This window comes from Plectrocnemia conspersa, unplaced genomic scaffold, assembly GCF_051122295.1.
Source record: "Plectrocnemia conspersa isolate PC_06_02 unplaced genomic scaffold, ASM5112229v1 ptg000012l, whole genome shotgun sequence".
Lineage (NCBI taxonomy): Eukaryota > Metazoa > Arthropoda > Insecta > Trichoptera > Polycentropodidae > Plectrocnemia > Plectrocnemia conspersa.
Window position 1 is genome coordinate 30,697,579 of NW_028277176.1, and position 18,401 is coordinate 30,715,979.

General features: G+C 29.6%; 1 protein-coding gene across 10 annotated transcripts in view; it reads right to left on the reverse strand.

Annotated features, from left to right (window-relative positions):
* The window catches only part of LOC148228951 (uncharacterized protein CG43867), a 379,323-nt gene that overhangs the window by 103,044 nt on the left and 257,878 nt on the right, over positions 1 to 18,401 (reverse strand). For 3 of the 10 annotated variants that reach the window (XM_088199464.1, XM_088199463.1, XM_088199472.1), the window contains one exon: positions 6,246 to 6,453. The exons of the other annotated variants lie outside the window; for them this stretch is intronic. In XM_088199464.1, the coding sequence (XP_088055590.1) occupies positions 6,246 to 6,335 (90 nt within the window). In that variant the 5' untranslated portion in view covers positions 6,336 to 6,453. The remainder of the gene's footprint in view (positions 1 to 6,245; positions 6,454 to 18,401) is intronic. 10 annotated transcript variants of the gene reach the window in all.

The window sequence follows — 18,401 nt, forward strand, 5'->3', positions numbered from 1 at the left end:
AAAAGACCATTATTAGAGTGTACAAAGAGTACAACGTGTACCACTTCGTCTTCCTGTCGACAACGACACCGGAACACAACCCACAAAAGTTCTCCAAAAAAGTTCAATTATATCAATGACTTAAATTTTACACACGCAGGCAATCAAAGATCGCAAAACTAATAATCCATCGTTTGTAAGACGACAGTATTCAAAGAAGGATCTGAGATAAGCGGGGAACCAATGTGACATAAGTGCATAAAATGCAGCGTCGGCGCATATAGTGTGGGCGTTCGATATAAATAAAATGGTGTAAAATAATGACAGCGAACGTGAATTTTAGTTTCTAAGCAATTATGAATAGATCTTGGTGACCAGAAAAATTATATCTGACAAAATAAATTTGATAAAATTACAAAATATTTTTTATTTGCTTGAGAACAATTTGCATGAACATTTTTGAGCAATATTTTATTTATGGGTATTTTTATTTTATGATTCTTCCCCATGTTTCACTGTTTTAACAAATATTAAAATGGTACAGAAATTCAGATAACGTGTCATTAATCAAATATAAAATATACTTTAACAAGTTTATACAAATTTAATTTAGCTATTTTTTTTAGTTTTCCAGTAAAAGAACTCTCAAAGCCAGTGGCTCTCACAGCTCTGCGTTGATTCAATAATTCTTTTGAACCTAACATTTACACAAAGACCGTGTGCGCTTTCAGCTTATCGAATCTGCGCTTCACATCCTCGTCTGGCGCTTTTCATCGACAGGATTTTTACAGAAAATCCGCCAGGATGCACCTTCACGAGAACCGATGACTGTACACATACACACATCATTTTAACGAAAACGACGCCCAAATAGCCAGAGCGTCGCTCCATCGAGCCTTTCATCCACTTATCTCATTACACGTCTGTGCACTTTGTACCAACAAGTGCCATATTCAGCATTCCCGCATAATAGATTATAAGTACCCACACAGTAAGTAATTTTCATAAAAAAAATAGTTTATAAAATTGACGCTTAACTATTATATAGAGAATTTAGCTACTCTTTGACTGACCTAATATCGGCCATGATGTCATAAAAGGAAAATACGTGTATAATCCCCATCCATAAATGGTATATTAAGGCCATAAAACGACGATATCGACGACCGTTTGAGGAGCCTTGGATCAGACTGGAAAATAATGTGAATTAAATATTGCATGTTTTTTTTTCACCGTCATGTTATGCATGCCTTCACAGAAAAAGTCTCTTGTCTGCATCGAAGTATGAAAAGGCTGATATCGAAGTCGTAAAACGTTTTACGGCATCGTAATAACACTACGTCGTAAAACTAAACAAAGAGAACGCGAAATACGGACCAAGGGATGCGTACGACGATGAAAAATCTTAATAATCCATAATTTTCACGTAGGTATAGAAGAAAATCAATTTAGAAATACGTGAGGGCGTATAGCGTACTTGAGATAATATAAATTAAAAATATGTTTTGGCATGGATGGTGGCAAAGGTGAAAATAAATTGTCGAATATTTGCAGGCATTATTAAAAAAAAAATTATGATACAAAACTTTTGTATTAACTGTCCTTCTAAGCATATTAGAAGCGTAGACGTTTAAAATGTATATCTACAGATGCATAGCTGAACCTAACAAAGTGAGAACCAGTTGCTTTTTTAGACTTCTAAGGGTTGTCTCGGGCAATTCAGCATATCTCTGCTTAGTTTGATTCAGAAGAGAAGTACTGGAAATGGCATGTTTCTGAATATAGTGATTTAGCACGGCAGCGTTTTGTCTTATTTATCGTTGAGAAAATAATAAGATAAATAAATCCAAGATTAATGTCTACTGTATATTTTAAATCTGTATAAATAGCTATGTCGTCATTATATAAAATATTTGCTAAATATATTAGGACACTGATGATTTAAAATTAATAAATACCTCTGTTAAAATATAGTACTGCTTCATCGAATTAATATAAGTGTTCCTTTTACAAAGTCGTCACGTCTGTACCATGAAGAATAACTGACTGACTTATTATTGATATGAACTGACTCATTTATAAATATAATAGTATGTTTTATCTACAGGATAATATTTACGTGCTTAATCTCCATTTGGCAAGTAGCAGGTAGATAACATATATCTTACAATGGAAATACAATGTTTTATGAATATTAATTGATAATAGTATACTATAGTACATTTTAAACTTATTTTAGGACGAGTTTGTGGTTAATTAAAATTTTAATTCCATTTCTTGACCTATTTTAGAATCATATATAATCAACAAATATGTATATATGTATCAAGGTATTTATCAAATTTAAGGTTACATATTTACATGGATATGTTTATATATAAAGACTTCCATGTAATGTTGTAGCTTTAAATACGATACAATAGGGCGGAAGTCGCTGTTTAATGCGGTAGAAACTCGGTTGATTTGAGGAATTGGAAACGAACCGTGTTTTATAAAACGGGGATGTTCAGAATGCGAATAGGCAGAATAAAGATACCTCGTATGTCGGAGTATATAACACTACCTATAAGTTCTGAAGAAAATAATCTAAAAAGAAAAAACATCCATGGTAAAATATCTTCGCATAACATGTCCGCAAAATATAGAAGAGGGAGAGACAAAAAAGTGATCAAAACACATCACAGAACGAAGCTGTCTTTTGGTACAGTGCAATGAATGCAATGAAAAATAATATAATGTAGCATCTGTGGATAACGTTGCATTATGTATACAGTAAATTAATGTTGTATTACGCAAACTTTGAATGGAGCATTGAATGAAACGCCCAACGACTCAACTTGACCGCCTGCGCGTTGAACTTGACTTTAAAATAGAAAGCTCGATGGAGCTAATTTTAAACTTTGGCACCAGAAGCATAAACACGCCAAAGTTTCACAAATGTCGGGCAATAGTCTGTCACTTAATGTGGAGCGATGAACCCCTGGATAAGGGCAGGGGATCGAAATGCAACGAGCCACCTACCGCCCCCAGATTAGAATATACAGGGGTTGAACACCATATAATAGCAGTCCAGAAATTATAAACGTGTGTTAACACGCTATGTTAACATTCCATCTCTTGACAGTTATAAATAACCATAGTAAAGAATAAGTTTTCCGCTGGTGGGGCGGACATTTTTGACATTCACATGCAATACCGCCCTTAGGCAAACATCACGTTAATGATTTTTTGCTTCCTGTTGCATATGGAAAGCTGTTTTTTTGTTTCACGAACGTGAAAAATATCTGAAAAAATACTACGTCGATGGCTTTTACAAAAACTTTTACGTTGTACGAACGTGAAAATAATAGTGAGGTAACTGAAATATCGAACAAGGGTTTGATGAACCTTTAAGAATGAATAATGAATAGAAAACTTTGTGTTTTTAAGATAACATAAAAAGCAATAACCATTTTCATACAAAAATATATACTATCGATAATTTAATTTTTTTATATAGTAATATTATTGATTTTATCTAAATCATTTGGATTTTGACAATAAGGTCTGGGTTTTCATGTTCATATTTATATTTTTATGGTTTAAATCGTTTTAAACCATATATAGGCTCTAATGAATGAATTTTTCGACTCGTCAAAAGTCAAATGTTTAATATTTTATTTACAAAACTAACATTCTAATTATTGTATTAATGTAGCTGTAATAAATAAAAAAATAAACTTATATATTCTAGCAAAACGAAATGCACCAATAAATTGTCCAACAGTATTAGCGATTTTTAAGATAAAATTTAATATAATCTAGGGCATGAAACATAGCTTTAAAATAATTTAATGTATGTTAAAATTTATTAGAATAATAAAATTTTGATATTTTTTAATCAAGTCGACGAAAAGTATGTAGGTTTACAAGCAGTGAAAAACTATACATATAAGTCTGAAAATTTAATATTTGTGGCCTAAATGTTATGGTTCATTGTAATCGTATCAAAGGATTACATTAAACTATATAACATAATTAGTCATTAAAAATAATGAAACATACTTCTATAGGCTTGCAAAAAATTAAAAATCAGCACTAAATTAGTAAAAAATACTAAACTTTTTTTGTAATGATTTTTATACAGTATTTTTTAATTTAATTAAATTTATACAGTATATATATATATATATATATATATATATATATATATATATATATATATATATATATATATATATATATATATATATATATATATATATATATATATATATATGCATATATTAAATATATATGATAATGAATTATATAACTATAAATATTTCTATTTTTTTAATACAGTTCATGTTAAATAAAATATATAGATTTTTGTCAGCGAAAAACTATGCAAATACGAATGATAAATCATTCTTTATAACTAAAATAATATTATAAATTAATTAAAATTTAAGCAAAGTAATACATAAAACTATGTGATATAAATTATAAAATAAACTTATGCAGTAATTAATATTGAAAAAATACTATGTAGTTTTTGTGGCGATTTCTATACAGAAAAAAAGCTGGAAACTTATCTTTATTTAAATTTATTATGTAATTAAAAATTATTTATGAATAAACTCAATGATTATATACTGTAAATATATATAATAATATGTATTGCTACTATTTTATATATTTAGAAATTATTAAAAATGGTTGAATAAAAAATATAAGCATATGTATATCCTTATTGAACTTATTGACATTAATTTATATTAAATTTTAAATCTATAATATAAAATTATATGTATGTATATATATATTGTAATGTTTTAAAAACAAATAGTTTTTTATATAGATATGTAGAGTACGCTCGGGATAAGGATTCCGGTTTGTTATTGTGTGCGTGAACTGTGTGGCTTAAAACAATTTCGCTCAGAATATTTAATTTTTATATTTTAAAAGAAAATATATGCTTATTTAACACACATACATCTGAGCTAAGTTGGAAATTTCAACGGACCATTAAAAATATATTATATAATCGAAGAAACCAGATATTGATGTCATTAATTAAATATTTGAATAATTCAAAATCTTTCACTAGTCAAAAAAATAATGAAGTCTTTAGCTATTCTTCAAATGAAAAAAGATATAAAATGGGTAAAGAAATTATTCGCAGATTGTTTAATGGCTCGACGACTCTATTAAATCATTAGAATTCATTGAATAAATTAAAAAATTATCATTGGCGCAAGATAAGAATAATAACATTTTTAAGCCATACAGAGAATAGTGTAAAATAACCAACAACGTACGGATTAATGGAAAAATAATTAAAATATTTTATTCCACGGGTAAGAGAACGAATAACTTACAGTGTATATTTGAAGCCTTGATATCAATCAACCCAGATATGCCCAAGAAATTTTGTGGGACAACCTACCCATGGGACAGTGAGCATATCTGGGTTTAAGCAATATCAACACAAAATTATTTAAAATAAATCACTAGATAAGATCGAACTTCTGTGCCACACTGCACTTTAATGACGAATACCAGCGTTGACGAATCAGCGACTGTCCTTAAAAGAGAAACCGAGACAACGAAGTATACGCTACATCGCTTCTCCCTCTCATATACATGTACACAATAACAAACCGGCATCCTTATCTCGAGCGTACTCTAGATTTATTATCAGAGGTATCAAATACAAAAAATGCTTTAGTTAGAGCTTGATATTTACTATCGCAACTATCTCAGCATTTTTCACTTTTGTTATAGTGAAATTTAGTTTGAAAAAAAACTACTTTAGATGCAATTAATAAAAAAAAATATTGCATTTTATTAAGAAATTATGTAGAAATATTTTTTGAGAAAAGCTGATTTTTGTAGTAATTTTAATTAATTATGTATTTCATTGGTTTACACTACAAATGGAAAAAGTACGTAAAGCTAATATATAATTTAATAAACATTAAATATATATATAAATATAAGATACACAGTAATAAATAAATATAAAATTTCTTTTCTCGGTTAAAATTACATGTTTACTTATATAACCTTTCATGTCAAATTGGGATTGTTCAAGCGAAAGGTAAATACTGTTTCCTATTACTTTCCCGATTCTTCGCGACTGTTTTATATTATATATGTATTTCGAAAAAAAGTCTATATTTGTAATAAGAATATTTAATGTTAAATAAACTTATTTTTCGGCATCAGCAAATAATCGTATTCTTGATTTACATAAATAGACTTTCAATTTCGCTAATGTATAAAGTGAAATATAGACATACCTTCCGAAGCATCTCCTCCAGGGACTCCATGTCGATGTCGGAGCTACCGTTGTTATTGTTGTTTGTCATAGATGTCCTTTGCTGTACCATTAATCGCAAAAATATGTATTTCTGTTCGAGTGTCTCGAACAGAGCCCAACACTGGGATAAACTGTGCACTTTTTATGTATCAATTATTCACTGTATCATTCATTTTTTTTATCACGCACTATAAACGAACATTTTATATTATATTATTATTATTATTATTTAAAAAGAGTAAAATTTTATTGATTTTAAAATTAAAAATATAACTAATTTAATATTATCGATAATCGATCACACTTTAATAACTTTATAAAACAATTTTGAATTTTCTTCTTCTGAATGTATCACTTATATGTTGATTTTATAACAGGTAAATACTAGTTATACATATTTTATAAATAGGCAATTATTCAGCAGCATTGCTAGAAAGCATATACATATTATAGATTGTTTCATTCCATAGACGCCAAGCGTCCGTCCAATTAAAGTGGCAATAAAAAATATATACTATATACACACATAGAGAAAACGCGGCGCTTAATGAGAATCGAAAGATTTTTTACGACTTTCGGTAATAATATAATCGACATAAAAACTTCCTGGGGCAGTAAAATCGGAACGTAGAGCGAGGCTTTCCCGGCGGACTGGGTTTTCCGGGGGCGAAATCTGCTTACGGAGGCTCATCCGGGAATTAATCTCGCGGCCCTCGCAATAAAGATCGCTCTTAACGGTTAAAATCGTAAAAAGAAAACAGGAATGATATAAACGCGAGGCCGACCACCCAACCTCCCTCTCACACTGCCTTTACTAGGTACGTACCTATAAAAAAATAGGTTGAGAGGTGCAAAAAATATATTAAGTCGTTTGGAAGGTAACGGTCGTTAAGTGGATATGTATATACTATAATAATAGAGCAGAATGTGATATATTGCTAAGCTGGAAACGAAATATAGTACACTGGCAGAAATGTGATTTTGTAAAGTTATACTATGATTCTTTATCTTTAAATTTCAACGTGAAAGATTTTCGTTTCAAATAGAAGGCTGTTGAATATTCAAGGAGTAGAATAATTGCAGCAAGGTTTGTATAATACTTAATATAGTGACAATTTTTTTAGATATAATTCTGGCACTAAATTATTGTTCAAGGACCTCAAAGTATTTTACAGTAATTTAACAGTTCCTAAAAAACTACAATACATATGTTTAATGAATGTTTTAATAGTCAAACTATGTTTGATGGGATAGAGATATATTTTTTAAATCACGATTCAAGTTGCAGATATTTTCTAAATTTTTGATTAATTATCTTAGTGTTAATTGTAAACATTTAAACACTTTTACTGCAAATAATATAATAGTGTCAATTTTCATATGTATGTGTTTTGTAAAGAGGTATTAACATAATTTAAATTAATTTTAGACAGTGAAATATTTTTTCTACTACCAGAAAATATAATTAATGTACTGTTTAATCATTTTATTCATCAAGTTTATCCAAAATCTAATTGATATTTTTATAGGGACATAAAATAAAAAGCCTCATTTTTATCAAGCATAATTGAGATATAAATCATGAATATTTTAAATAGTAAGACGTCTTAAATTAAAATGTAAGGGTTTAACATTTTTTATATAAAAAATCAGCCCCTACCTTAAAATATGCCACTTGTTGATACATAAAGTATTTTGACGATTTATATTAATCAGATAATAACAAAGTCAGAAATTGTTTTGCCAAAGATAAGATAACACACAAATTAATTTAATATTTTGATTTAGTTCTTAAAAACTTTGCTTTACTTCAAAATAATTGATTTACTTTTGATTTTGACTAAATTAATTACTATTTTACTGCAAGATATTTTTTAAGCAAAGTTTTTGGTTGTAGATCATATTCATAGATATTTTAAATATAAAAAGATACACTTTTGTAATCAAAATCTAAAATAAGTCCAAAAATCAGATTAAATAGTCATAAGAAAATAATTCATATACATAGCTTTGGGTCAGAAGTAACCAAAAAATAATAAAAATGTGTGATTATTAAAATATTTAATTAATAAGCTAAGATCGTAATTTCTTCTTTAAATTTTTGCATATTAAAAAGCTTTAAATTTTAGTATATATTGAAAATTAGAATTCATTAAAAATATATTTTTTGTGAGCGAGGGATCCTATTCTTCGAACTCGCGTTAAAATCTGTGACAAAAAATAATCATTCATCAATGAGAATAAACTAGACAATAATGGGACCACACAAAGCCCTCGTTACGACTAGAAAAAATGGTTTCCCATAAATAACAAGCAAAGATTCTCCGGTGCACAAAAAGTACCGTAAGATCACAACATTCCCGTTGCACAATTCAACATCGGAGATGTCCATTAAGCAAATGTCACTTCTTAATTATTTTGTTGTTCTAAGAAGCGAGTGCAACGATTGGATAGATGATCGTTGAATGATTATGATTGATCAGCAAGCTTTGAAGCCCTGAATATATGAGGCTGGTCTCCAATGAGGACCAGGTAGACACTCGAATATACCGGTAAAGATGCGCCCCTACCGACAGACGCGAAGATACGATCTGAGACTCCCGAATACGATTATCGCAGCAAGAGAAATTGACCTCCAGACACTGTCACTGCCACCTACTAAACCCCTGAGGATCTTTCACGGATATCATCCATGCGCCAACTTTTCCACCACTGCTCAGAGAAAACGATTCTCGCCCATCATAGTAACTCGCAATATATGTAATTAAACTAATGAATTACTACCAGTTTCCACATGCGTCCTACTGGCTGCGAAGTCATACCCCTTAGGGTTACTAAACCTTAAATTTAGTTTTTAGTTGATTTCGGTAAATCATTAAAGATTTAAAATGCAATATATTTTAAAGAATTTTTTCAAACTTCACAGATTTTTTTTTGATGGATGATCTAATTCCATAAATATGTAACTGTTTTATAGTTGATTCGTCATAAACCACTAAGGGTCTGACGCCGGGGCTTTGCCCTTAGTTTTTCAGCACTAAAGTTTCGCCGTTGGCAGTTCAGTCCTTTTCAAAGGCTCTAGATTACAAAACCATTTAACAAAAGGTCCAAAAGCCCCACTCAAAAAGGATCCTTTCCTACAAAGAGCGGATCCAGAAACTGCAAACGCGGAGAGAAAGTAAGTCTCCTTTGGAGAACTCAATTAATGCTATAAGAGCTTTAAAATAATAATTTAAAGACATCGATAACGATAATGATGGTCTTTAGCAATGAAAAAGGTTTGTCGTCCAAATTGAATTTAATGTTTACACAAACGAAATATGGATCTAACATTGGCGTCAACACTAGATATATAAATTGTGCAGAATACCAGTATTACTCAATAAGCAAAAGCTTTTAAAAGCTTATATTTATGACACATTGCCGCATCAAAAAAAAAAAAAATCAACCCTTGTAGGTCAATATGTATGGCCTTGCATTTAAAGGCATTGTCAGTTAACGATCGTTATGATTATCGTATCCACGTCTGGTTTAAAGGCATACAACCCAAAATTTAAAAGCTCTTATATCAAAACATTATAAAAATAAAGTAGCTGACTAAAGCTTATTAACCAGCTGACCTAAAAACCGATAGCATTCCAACAAGTTGGATTCTTTTGTGGTATATCCTAGGCGCTTAATCGAAAAAGCTTTTGCTATAATATATCACTATGAGAGGAAACACTTTTTTCGCATTAAATCAGTGAAAACTGAAAAGATTTCTCCTTTCCGCGAACGATTGACGTTTTTCCGATTCACCGGTTGCTCTCGCACGTCTAATAAAGTGCTGACGCTTTTAGACCCTTCTCGCCTAGTTTTCTCGGACGTCCATCCGGATTAGTTTTGGGCGCTCATCAGCGTCGATACTTCTTTATCCAGTTATATTTATATACACACCTAGTTACGAACCAGGTTGATCAGAAAGTAATGACCTATATTAAGGTCGGATTACAGTACTGATTGTACCATGCAGAAAATAACTACACAATTTTATAGTCACACATGACACGACATGGTACGCAAATTGAAACGAATTTCAAACTTATGTACATTGTATAATACATAGTTACACAAAGTAGAGGCGAAAAATGACGGAGCAGCATCACACCGCGCGAGCATATTAAATCCAACTTTGTATTATAATAACTCTATTAAAATGGTTCAAATTTATATGGTAATTTTAACGAGGCGCCGCCGAAGTTAACCCGTATATATTTAATGGACAAAGTGAACTATCGTCACATACTTTCGCGTGTGTATGTATTATATGTCGCGCGTCGTTATTACATTATTAAGTTATCTTCGTGTGTATATAATAAAATATTTACGCGGCTCAAGATTCGTGAATAATAATGGCGTAATGAAATTTTAATATAATGAAGTTTGTTGTTTACTGCCCCACGGGGGGTCAGTCTAATAGTCGACGACGCCATTTATTATTTTATATATGTAACAACGACGACGGGCCTACCGTTCTTCTTTCTCTTTTGATTCAATTTAAACTTTACGCAGTAGCCGAGTTTAATTAATTAATTAAAACGGTCGCCGGTTAATGGGTTCGATCGATAAAAAGTGACTCGCTGAACAATTTAAGTTTAGGGTTTGAACGGAATTTCTGTTAATAGTATGTTCCAAGTGTTTTTAGAAAGTATTTATATAATGAATAAAATGTCACGCGGAGGCCGATTTATTTGGTCATAAAAAAAACGACACCTATATGATTGACCATGACGGGATGATGACGACCGGCGGCACATTATTTTATATTTTTTATATCTAAGATTCATTAGGCAGCATCCTTCCACAAAAGTAACATAACCAATTATTTAAATACAACATACGTCTATCCGTTAACTAATCAACAACGACTTGAACACAGATCTGCCTTTTGTAGAGATAATATTAAACTATTTTATTGACAATACACAACCGTTTTAAGTGTTCGAAATACTATATTGCTAACGGGCAAACAATGCCATAGTTACGCTTGTTTTTCAACAAACAACAAAAGAAGTATTATTTTTAAATATAATCGCAGCAGAGATTTAAAATTGCATAGCAAATGTCTTCCTTTATTCCAAAATTAATAATTGTGCAATAAAACTATACATGCAACAGTTCTTCTCGCGTTTTAATGGCTTAATAAATCACAACACTAAGTAACACTAAGCATGTGTATATTATGTGTATATGAACTATTATTATAAAATAAAATAATAAAAATTGAAACATATAATTATAATTCGATATTTCGGCAGTAATGCACCTGCATAAAACACGTGCAAAAAAATGAAAAATGTTTATTATATAAATAATATTATTATTTTAACATATTATAAGTATGTTTATTTGTAGACATATAAATCAATAGCTTAAAGTGTGAAATTGCTAACTCAATATTTGGCAACTTTACAGGAGAAACAAAATGCTAAATAGACAAATTAAAAATAGGAAAATAAAACAATATCTCAAGTTCGCAGTGTTTAATTGGAGATTTTGAAGTTAGCAAATTTACACTTTAAGCCATAGATATGATTTGTCTGTATCGCCTATAATTGTTGCGTAAATAAAACTAATATAATTGTGTCTCTAGAATTTACTAAAAATGGGGATGTAAAGGAATGTGTACCTAAACTTTTGGGCCATACTCCAACAAAAAACGGTCAGTACTAAATATTGTTAAAAAGCGGATAATCAACACATTTTCACTGAATCGTCAGATTTACACAATCATTAATGAATTTCACCTGTTTTATTAGGCCAAAAATACTGATATTATAAAGACAAAAACAAATATTAATTCATGGAATTGACGACTAGTAAGAAGGTGATAATCGATAGTATCAGGCGCGTACGGTAAGATAACATTCCCTTTCGCTCACTAGCGTGTTAAGTGATAAGAGCAAATGAGATAACATTTCCTTTCGCTCATTCTCGTTACTTAACACGCGAGCGAGCAAAAGGTAATGCACCTCACCGTACGCGCCTGGATAGTTTATAAACCAGAAAGCTGTCATACTATTCGGAACTTCACCACAGAATTTTTATTTGACTAAGACCGCCACTTCGCTTCCGACTTGAAATATAAAAGAGTTCAGCCGTACTCGCAACAAGCAAAACCATAAAAAGTCCAAGAAAACCAGCTTTATTAGTCGTCTTAAATCTTCAAGAGTTCAGTCTAATTTAAAAAAAATTATGATTTAATTTCATTTCAGTTTGAATACACTCCACTATAAATTAAATACTTGCGTGCCGTATACTTTAACATATGTTAACAGTTGCAATACGTCTGTTCAAACCAAAACATAACCTAAACGAATTAACAGCACTGCAAAAAATATATTGTGGTGCGATCTTATTTTATAGTGTAAAGTATAACATTTATATTAGTATAAGATATTAAATTAAAGTTTTATTATATATTTATCTTTAAAAAACAAGCAAAAAACAAATTACTGAGTAAAATAATAAAAATATTTTAGCAAATAGTGAATAAATTTAATCAGGTTAAAAATCTATATTTATTTTTATTATTTATTTTTGATAAAAATAATATTATTTTTAATATTTCTAAGCAGTAATAAGTCTAAAGGGGGGGAATAATAAGAAAGTAAATCCTGCATGTAAAAAATATACAAATGCATGTAAAATATTGTTTTTTTAAATAAAATATGTGTTTTAGAGCTAAACCTATACATATAAATTCTGTTGGTTACGGATTGCATTTTATTAAAAAAATCTACTAAAATTAACTTTTACTGTTTTTTAAGTCATAATTAATTATAAAATATATTAATATAATATAAACAACATACATAAGATATAAAATAAAATATTATTAAAAAAAAATAGCAAGTGGAAATAATGTTATATTTCTTAAAATTGACAAGTATGCTATTATATATAAAATAAAAAGAACTAGTAACAAAAAGTAGAATATTTTAATTATGTTTACATACAAGTTGACATTTGTACAAATAAATATATTAAAATAATTATTCGATGAATTTAGACAATTAAAGTGAAAAATATTCATTGGCTAAATTCAATACAGTATAAATCAACTACAATATTAGATTAAAAAATGGAAATAAAATTATTATAATTTAAAAATATTAATTTTATTTAAAATATTAATGATAAGGTAAAACATATTGTTGTTTCTAACAAAAAATATTATTAAATAGTGCGTGAAAGTAATATTGTTGTATTTTATAAAATTATAAATTATTTTTTATGTATAGAATAAAGAAACAATAACAAAATAAATTGATTTTATTTTTACTAAAAATATAAATAAATAATTGGTCAATAAATTTAGCCAATTATAGTAATGAATAATGAATAATAATAAAAACAGTGAGTCATAAAAATTAAAACATACCTAATTAATAAAATATAATCAAATTTACAAAATATTAATTTTATCTAAAATATAAATGTAATAAAGTAAAAATATTGTTGTATCATATAAAATTCAATCAATAAATATCGCGTGAAAATAATATTGTTGTATTTTACAAAATTAGACAGTATGTTATAATATATACTAGATTTACTAATATTAAAAAATAAAATTATTTTATAGTAATAAATATTATTTTTAAAAAAAATTAATCAAAATTATTTTTGTTTCCAAAAATAGTTCACTAAATAAATATCGCGTTAAAGTAATAGTAATTTTATAATTTTTACATATAGACATTTGTACATCTATGATATTCTCTATTAGTAGTTGATTTCTACTACATAATATGTACGACTAATCTTGATTTTAAATAAGCATTACGATATTCATCCGTAACATTAGGAAAATCTAGACAAACTTAATCTGATACCCAATCGAAATTTTAATTATATAAAAAATACTAATGCTGATCTTCCGGACAAGATAGAAATTGAAAAACACTAGGGTCCATATGAGATTCGAGCCCAGGTCCTTCTGGTATCAGTTACCGACTATCGTGCTAGTAAAGTTAATCGGTAAATAAATTAAATGCAATACATTTATAAATATTTGTAAAATAATCAGAGACAGTGAAGACATTAAATAAATAATATATATAGATGCTTATGAAATAAATAATATATTTGAAATTATAAACGGTCTTCTGAATTTTTTTAATAGTGGAACTCACAACTCATTATTAAAATTAATTTTGTGAAATGAGGAAAATATTAGATAAGATGAGAAACAGATAAAAATCAATGTCGGGCATCGTGTTTCGTACATTTTAAAATATTATTATTGAAATCAATGCTTAGTAATTTAGTAATTAAGTTATAATATTAAATTCTTTTAATGCATATAAGGTCTAGGTAATCACAACTTTATTGGTAATAATCAATAAATAGTTTTCTGGCATATTTTATTTAAATTAAGTGCTATAATAAATAGCTCAGACAGGCAAAATATATTTTTAGTATAAAAACACTTAAATTATACTATTTGGTGAGTTTAAGGGTTAAAAATAGTATTGATATATTTATATAGATAAGTACAAATATTAATCTTATAATTAAAATTTGTACCAAACAACCTTAAACGGCATTATTGCCACTCAAAAATGAGTAATTAAACCGTAAAATTGCCCGACCCTAATTAACGTCTTCACTTCAAAGCAGAAGCGGAATTTCGGCCCGTAAATCCAAATTAACAAATTGTTAGATCACGGCGTAATTAAATGATATATAATTCGACCTTAATAAGTTTGGCAAACTAAAAGGGTTCGCGAATTACGAGCGGGCAACTCAAACGAGAGATCAAAAGGAGCAAATTGTTTTTAGCATAAACGAGGAAGAAAACGGCGAGATCAAATATTCCCGAAAAGGAAAAAAATGGGCACCTACCCAGTATAAACATTTAATTCGCTTTGAATATTTCATTCGGCGACTGGCAGCGGAGTTCAAAGGAAGTATAGGGAAAAATTCAAGGGAAAAAATGAAATTGTGCCGAATTAACAAGCAAAAAAGAAAACCTTTGTGTGTGTGTGGGAGTGTTTGTTGTGCGACGAAATGTTTAATAAAATCTGAAGCAAAATCGCATATATACGAATTTAAAATGTACATAAAACTGGGGCTTGATACCGGTATAAAAGGGGATGTTATCGTGTTATATGCGAACGCAAGAGCTATAATACTTAAAAAGAGCAAAGGGTTTAATTTATTTCATATGTACATCTAAATGTTCATTGCGAAAATAATTAATTAAATAAAAATATATAAAAACTATGATTATATAAATAATTTATAAAAAAAATTAAAGTGATACTCAAACATTAAATAAATATAATATTTAAATAAAGAATATTTTGGTAAACAAGTTTGAGAATCGCTTCATTATAAAGCTAATCGATACGAACAACCAGATGAATAGGTTTATATTGCATTGTAAAATTGTACAAAAAGCTTTCAAACTTGTATTGTCTACCAAAGCTTTTAAACAAGACAGAATTTAATTCCATTATGAAACGATGGTTAAATTAAATTAACGGCTTGTTTCATCTAAGTGTCTTAATGCTATTATATTCTGTCGTATCTGCGAGGTGCATATCACAATACTGTCGCAAGCCGGGGTAATGTCTTCTAACGCGCCTCCTTTGCAAATATTTTATGAACAATGTACGAAAGTGGCAAAAAATAAGGACCGCCAGGCTTATATAAATAATACATTAATAGTATACGATGGAAGTGGAGGGTCGAGTGGTCAAATAAAAACGAGCCTGAGAAAAAAATACCTACACATAGCTCACATTTATACACAGAAAGGGTGGAAGTGCGCCAACAGAAGAGAATAAAAAAATTGGGGCAAGACGTGCTTCGGTGGTCGCGGAAGAAGAAAAACGATAGACAGAAACGGGACCTGATGAGAATTTCAATTCGGGTCTGGGTGCATTTGTGCAAGACGGAGAGGAATCGCTTGGGATGCAAGGGGTGACCTGTTTGCGTCCAACTTTAGATCCTCTGAAATTGAAAGCTATTAAATGAGAGGCGTGAAAAATTGACAACGAACGAACGAAATGTATAGAGACGTATTTAGTTTTCAAATTTGTACTCAATAGGCTTCATAAATATTTGACAAAAGAATCATATACATCGTATATTACCCATATTTTAAAATAATTAAACTTTGATAACAAATTTTTAACATATGGATATTTAATTTTGGCGAACTATTCTAATAATTGAGTAGTAGTAGTTGAGATGTTATTATAGAATACAACTTATATATTATTATTAAAAAAATATTTGACCAGCGTTGTAAAAAGTCCATATACTGTAAATCAAATGATCTAAGACAATTTTTAACAAAAAGGCTTGAGAAATCGATGGCAAAATGAAGGGAGAATTTCTTATATTACATTTTTTAACAGATTGTGTCAAAAATGTAATATAAGATAAATTTAGATATGATACAAAAATTACGTTTCATGTTAATCGTTTAATAGAGAAAGGCCAAAAAATCAGTAAAATGAAATACCTCTTAGTGCATTTGTAAGTGGAAATAGTAAAACTAAATGCATATTATGGCTTTGCTACTGTATATCTGACAATTTCATAAAACATCAAAATATAAGCAATTCTATCATAGAAGATGAGATACAAGAACAATAAAAAACACGTTGTTTACAAAACTTATTAGGATTCTATAAATACATATAAATTAAAAATCGCAGATAAAGGATAGTTAGTGTTTAAACATTTCCGGTGAACAAGTACATTAAATCAAGTACCCAAACCAGGATTATACATTTTATAGAATGATGACATTCGATTATCTTAGAATGACTGTCACGCAGATATACTCTTTATTAGAATCTGGTTTTACTTAAAAAAATCGATATTAGCCAGATAAAGCGACGTTGTACGTTTTTCTATGGAAGTACCAAATCACTTCGCTCGTGACTTGGAAGAAACGAGAGTTCAGTTGAACTCGCAACAAATGGAACTACGGCATAACAAGCAAGATGAACCATAAAAGTCTGAGAAAGCAGCGACTTCACTTTACCGTCCAGCCAGATCCAACTAAAGCAGTCACCCAAATTCCCAGGAGTTCAACCCTATTTTTAATACGTCTTGAAGCATACGTGACGCAGAACTTCAACAAGAAGAGACACGTACATATATTCATTTATTCATAAACTGTACGGACAAATTTAAAGTTGTTGTATAGTGTTATTATATTAATAAATAATAAGCAGCAACCCTAATCAAAATTATAGTTATGTTATTTTATAGATCTGTTCTAGCCAAACTGGACCTCTGAGATTTAAACTCAAACACTTTAAAACGAAACGATTATTTGGTTAAAATCTTCTCTCGGGCCAAGTTGTCTCTGAACGTAAACACGGATGTCGATTAATCATTCCTTGGCTGTCGCTCGGCTTTCACTTAACTTTGCCGTTAAGCTGCAACTTTCCAGTTTACGACTTGCGCGAATTTTCATCGCCCGACGGTTTGGTTTATGCGAATTTCCCATCAAACTTCAATCACGGCCCTTCGTGTTGTGTACTGCGTGTTTTTCCACGACGCGTGATTGATTGACACCCGATGAGAAGGGTTTATGATATTACGGTATTTTTATATTTGTATGAATTTCGAGGGGCGGATTTTGTGAAAGTGTGATTTTTTGTCACAAACCACTATGTAACCTGTCTACTCACAGAAAGACGCAGCTTTGGTGACATTTTTATAAATCAACGTATATCCGATGAAATATCAACAAAAATAAAGCATTATATAGCAAGTTCTCAGAAAACTGCGAAAAGACTACTTTATAATATACGTGAAATGGTAAAGGAATTATCTTAGAAGTTAAATGCTTTTATCGAAGGCAATTTATGTCACAATATCACCAGCGGAGAATCTAAAACACTTATTAATAAAATCGTTTGGAAAGTGTTAAAATAAAACAAACTTAAATATGACTTGAACATGAACTGGATTTTGAAGTGGTAAGAAGTTTAAAGATCACTGGAATAGATAATCAAAACGATTCAACTAGCGGACATTTTACAGCCGTAACCCTAACGCGTTGGGGGTGTGTGTAAATTAAAATTGAACGTGCTCAGATATAAACGCCGAGTTTATTTACAAA